General features: G+C 50.5%; 1 protein-coding gene across 1 annotated transcript; it reads right to left on the bottom strand.

The window, feature by feature from the left end:
- Window positions 1–801: 801 nt before the first annotated feature.
- Window positions 802–2,432, bottom strand: LOC141047362 (oocyte zinc finger protein XlCOF29-like). Its single transcript, XM_073542408.1, has 3 exons — window positions 1,484–2,432; window positions 969–1,354; window positions 802–885 (listed from the first exon to the last, which is right to left on the bottom strand). Exons 1-2 carry the CDS (start codon window positions 1,559–1,561, stop codon window positions 1,130–1,132), a joined length of 303 nt encoding a protein of 100 aa, XP_073398509.1. The 5' UTR covers window positions 1,562–2,432; the 3' UTR covers window positions 802–885; window positions 969–1,129.
- Window positions 2,433–5,866: the final 3,434 nt, after the last annotated feature.

Raw genomic sequence — 5,866 nt, 5'->3', positions numbered from 1 at the left:
CAAGATAAAGATCCCCACCTCACATCAGGACTACAAGATCCCAGGTACTCTCAGCTGCATCACATCTAATGGGGTGTACTTAGATATTTGTACTAAATGTCCAACTGGAAAAAAAAAAAGAGAAATTCCAGCGCAAGAAATGGAAAATTAAAAATCCATTTTATTGTGCCAATGCATATTAAAATTCCAGCAGGTACTGCATACTAGTCGGATGACTTGCAATGTTCTACCACCTTTTCAGTTAGCCATTAAAAGGTATCAACCACTGAGGATTTTCAATTCTAAATATTCTTCTATCTACTGGCTAACACGGTACAAAGCTATATATCTTCCCTGTATCAAAGTCATTTGAACAGTTTTGGGTGGAGGAGAATGTTGTGGTCTAGAGGCAAAATGGTGATCATGGTAATACGGCCGGACTACACCACCGATAAAGCAGCCACAGCCGGTGACTGAGAGGAATCTGTGACTTCTCTGCATTCAGTGGTTACTACTCACCTGGGTAGTCATATGTGGGAATCTCCTCTTTACACCACTCATCACCCCTCACATATGTCTCTGTAGTATTAATATGGGTCAGATCTTCACCCTGAAAGAAATATTGTAAAAGTCACCGACAGATGGAGAAGTCCCATCTATGATCAGCTCTAATCCTGCCATCTCCACCGCTCTCAGTACACAAGTATAAAACGTATAATACTGGTGGATAAAACAAGACTGAGCACAAGACCTTCACAGCCGTCTGCACATCATAGGGGAGATCTCCTGACACCTTCTCTCCATCTACCTGATGATCCTGAGGAGCACTGGGATCTTCTTGGTTACAGTCCTGTGGAAGAAGAGGATGGGGACATCTCTCTGGTGTTGTCCTCTTACTGGATAGATCTGGAGGAAACACATACAGGGACTGAATTCATTCTCTACATACAGATAATTATAGGCCGTGTGTATTTAGTCCTGTCTATTACCTGGAGATGTCAGGGGCTGGGGAACCTCCATTATGACGTCCTTGTACAAATCTCTGTGTCCTTCTAAATACTCCCACTCCTCCATGGAGAAATAGACAGCGACATCCTGACACCTTATAGGAACCTGACACATACAATGATACCGTCATCCCCCGATCCCTTCATAGTGTTACTGTATAATGTCCCAGCATTCCCAGCAGTGTCACCTCTCCAGTCAGCAGCTCAATCATCTTGTAGATGAGTTCTAGGATCTTCTGGTCATTGATGTCCTCATGGATCAGGGGGTGAGGTGGGGGCCCCGTGATTGGGCTCAGGGGTCTTCCCCATCCCTCGGACACAGGGTCCTGACAGCGATCACTAGAGGTCTTCTTCACCACTGTGTAATCCTGGTTATGGAGAGACACATTAATAAATCTCACTGCAGACATTTCCAGAGTCCTCACCTCTCCAGTTCTGTCCATCTGTTATTCCCGTAGATAAGAATGATGTAATGTGACGTCATCAGAATCTCTCACCTCTCCAGTGAGACGGAAGAGGATCTCTAGGGTGAGGTGTAACATCCTCTCCGCCATCTTGTCTCTGTCCATATCCATCCTTGATGGGTAAATCAGAATTCACTTCTGTAGAAGATCTTCACTGAGAGGATCCGATATTGTAGAGACCTGAATGAGAAGAAGATGATCCGATGTAACATCATAAGAATCCTGTGTAATAATACAATTACTGGAGATAATAAGGGAAACATATGAGGAGATTTATTATCTTACAGGGTTTAGTTTTCTTCCCTGACATCTACTAATAAAACCTATATATTTAGGCCACAGACAACAAGCAGTTTCCTCCTCGGAGTCGGCAGCTGAACACGTTCCTCATAGACTCATCTTCCATAACGCTAATTCTCGTCTCATTACCGACACTGGAATCGGCATTAGCAATACTGCAGGAGAGATTCATTACACGCGACATGAGAAATAACTCCTTCATGATGAGGACGACATCTTCATCTTCTACTGCAGCTCTAGAGACAGATTTGGCCAGAGTCGGTCACTGCCTCCATCCCCACCGGCCGTCTATATGAAGGTTTCCCGTCTTCCCCGCACTGGAATCTTCTCTCACGTTAGATCTCAGCTCTGAGTCACACACAGAAGTTTGAGGCTTTTCTGGAAGAACAGGACAGGAGAGATCTGAGGCCGATGTCTCCATGTACAGGGTTTCCCCTCGGGATAAGAGGCTTTTCTGTCCCTTTCCCCCAATTAGAGGGGACATCTGTGGATATCGGGGTCTTTACCGGCTGCAGTCCTGGGGGGATTTACTCGGTAACGTGGACGTTGGACAAACGTCACCATCAATTCCCATCAGAGTGAAGGAACATCGCTCCTCTATTCAGCTCTATGGATCCAGGATGAAATCCACTGCGGCCCCTGCAAGAAAAGAGTGAAGTCTGGTGAGACCCCGAGGCCAGAGATTTCTACAGCTGCTCTGTGCGCACAGGACCTGTGATGAGGTCACAGGAGGGGCGGAGTCAGGGGTCACATGATCAGTGTGTGCAGGACTCTGCTGTGCTGGTTGTCATGGTGCTGGATGAGGGGAAGTTTATGTGTGGGGTCAGGAGGGGTTTACAGGGTGGATGTAGCGGAGCCATGTGTGTACGAGGTGTACGGAGCGGAGCCGTGTGTGTACAAGGTGTACGGAGCGGAGCCGTGTGTGTACAAGGTGTACAGAGCGGAGCCGCGTGTGTACGATGTGTACGGAGTGGAGCCGTGTGTGTATAAGGTGTACGGAGCGGAGCCGTGTGTGTACGAGGTGTACGGAGCGGAGCCGTGTGTATGAGGTGTACGGAGCGGAGCCGTGTGTGTACGAGGTGTATGGAGCGGAGCCCTGTGTGTACGAGGTGTACGGAGCGGAGCCGTGTGTGTACGAGGTGTACGGAGCGGAGCCGTGTGTGTATGAGGTGTACGGAGCGGAGCCGTGTGTGTACGAGGTGTACGGAGCGGAGCCGTGTGTGTACAAGGTGTATGGAGTGGAGCCGTGTGTGTACGAGGTGTGCGGAGCGGAGCCGTGTGTGTACGAGGTGTATGGAGCGGAGCCATGTGTGTACGAGGTGTACGGAGCGGAACCGCATGTGTGCGAGGTGTACGGAGCGGAGATGTGTGTGCGAGGTTTACGGAGAGGAGCCGTGTGTGTACAAGGTGTATGGAGTGGAGCCGTGTGTGTACGAGGTGTACGGAGCGGAGCCATGTGTGTATGAGGTGTTTGGAGCGGAACCGCTTGTGCGCGAGGTGTACGGAGCGGAGTTGTGTGTGTGCGAGGTTTACGGAGAGGAGCCATGTGTGTACGAGGTGTACGGAGCGGAGCCGTGTGTACAAGGTGTACGTAGCAGAGCCGTGTGTGTACAAGGTGTATGGAGCGGAGCCGTGTGTGTACGAGGTGTACGGAGCGGAGCCATGTGTGTACGAGGTGTACGGAGCGGAGCCGTGTGTGTACGAGGTGTACGGAGCGGAGCCGTGTGTACGAGGTGTACGGAGCGGAGCCGTGTGTGTACGAGGTGTACGGAGCGGAGCCGTGTGTACGAGGTGTACGGAGCGGAGCCGTGTGTGTACGAGGTGTACGGAGCGGAGCCGTGTGTACGAGGTGTACGGAGCGGAGCTGTGTGTGTACGAGGTGTACGGAGCGGAGCTGTGTGTGTACTCTGTATACCACCATCTTCAGTCACACACCCCTGTGTACGCTATATATACACCCGTATACCCCCAGCTTCAGTCACAGACCCCGCATCTCTCACACTGTAGAACTGACGCCGGACATACACGGTGAAACTGTGGTCGTCGGTCTCTCGCACTTATACTGATAACATAAGATGGAGTCAGACGAACCCTCCTACAAAACGTGAGAACAAAGTCATTACTACAGGACTGTGTGAGAAAGGGATTTATTCTACAGGAAACGCTGGGGCCACAAATGAGAGAATCCGGGCCCCGGTGGCTGGATACTCCGGGCCCCCAGCGTGTTAGGACCAGACGGGGTCTTTGTCCCTGGAGCTTCTCTACTCAGGATAATGAGACTCTGATCTTGGTCATCCGTATGGATAATGGAAATGGAATTACAAAGCTTCTCCTACACTTTCCGTGTTAAGCACGGATGGCTCATGTACAGCACACGGACAGCACACGGACGGCACACGGACAGCTCGTTTACATGGACCCATAGACTTGTATTGGCCCTTTGTCATCTGTAATGCTGTGAAAATACGGACATGAGAGCAGCACCGTAGGTCAAATAGGGGACACGTGGCATCTGTGAAAAACATGACAGGTCGTGTGAAGGGGCCGTACAGTCACATAATAGAAAACATTAGCAGAATTGCCGTCTTTTTCTACATCCTACTTCACAAACAGCAGAATAAAAAGAGATTAATAACAAGTCCTACATGTCCCCCAAACTACTCTGCTAAATCCCCTCTGGCTCCGTGGCCGATGGTTCGGGGGCCCTGATGGTTATTAGTCACTTTGCAGCTATAATATAAGGTGAAGCGACAAGACCCCTGCAGACCAGTACTGAGGCTGATGGAGACCCCCGGAACCACCAGACACCTGCAGCCCAGTGCTGAGACTGGCAGAGACCCCCCAGAGCCACAAGACCCCTGCAGCCCAGTGCTGAGACTGGTGGAGACCCCCGGAGCCACAAGACCCCTGCAGCCCAGTGCTGAGACTGGTGGAGAACCCCGGAGCCACAAGACCACTGCAGCCCAGTGCTAAGACTGGTGGAGACCCCCGGAGCCACAAGACCCCTGCAGCCCAGTGCTAAGACTGGTGGAGACCTCCGGAGCCACAAGACCACTGCAGCCCAGTGCTGAGACTGGCAGAGACCCCCAGAGCCACAAGACCATTGCAGACCAGTGCTGAGACTGGCAGACCCCCGAAGCCACAAGAACACTGCAGCTCAATGATAAGACTGGCAGAGACCCCCGGAGCATCGGTGCTTGAGCAACGGGGGATTTATCATTTCATGCTAATTATTTTTACAGTCTCAGAAATCCCCTGTAGTGTCTGTTCACATTCACCATTTTTGCTGTGGATTGATCTACAGTGTTGGCAGGAAATATTCTGCTTTCTTGCAGCCTTTTCACTTACATTTTTTGTGTCCCATTCATTTGAACAGGGGAAAAAACACTGCAGAAACTCTGAAAGACGACAGCAACAGATTTATAAAAAAAATGTGTCTTCAGGCCGGTGTCCGTGTCTGGATCCTGTCTGTGTCTGGCCGGTGTCCGTGTCTGGCCGGTGTCCGTGTCTGGCCGGTGTCCGTGTCTGGCCGGTGTCCGTGTCTGGCCGGTGTCCGTGTCTGGCCGCTGCACTGGGACAGTGCGGAATAGTATAGTAGACGGCATTATTCCACACAATAGGATATTAAGCCCTGTTCACACTGCGCTTCTGCAGTGCGTCCGGGGGCTCTGCCTGAATCCCTCTAAAATAGGATTCACATAAATCCCCGTTGGGGCCACAGACGGCACTGACACCAGCAGAGGTCAAAGGAATTTGTTTTTTTTCTGTAATTGACTGATTTTCTTAGGCCGGTGCACACGATCAGGAATTGGCAGCGCTTTGGACGCAGCACACGTCCGCTGCCGGCTATTGAACGCAGGTGACTCCACATGTGATCACTGAACCGTGCGGATTCACTGCATACAATACATTGTAGGGTGAGATTTATCGCGTCTCCACAAGATAAATAGACATGTTGTGATCTGGAAAGACGTGTCTCATGTCCGTCTCTAAAGATAGGGAATGTAGATTGTGAGCCTCATTGGGGACAACGCCACTAATGTCTGTAAAGTGCTGTGGAATTAATAGCGCTATATAAATGAGTAAAAATATATAAACTGCGGGGGTTCTGGCCTT

The sequence above is a fragment of the Dendrobates tinctorius genome, unplaced genomic scaffold (assembly GCF_039654945.1).
Source record: "Dendrobates tinctorius isolate UK_male_01 unplaced genomic scaffold, ASM3965494v1 ptg000126l, whole genome shotgun sequence".
NCBI classification, from domain to species: domain Eukaryota; kingdom Metazoa; phylum Chordata; class Amphibia; order Anura; family Dendrobatidae; genus Dendrobates; species Dendrobates tinctorius.
Note: the sequence above shows the minus strand (reverse complement) of the source record. Positions and strands in the feature narration are given on the sequence as shown.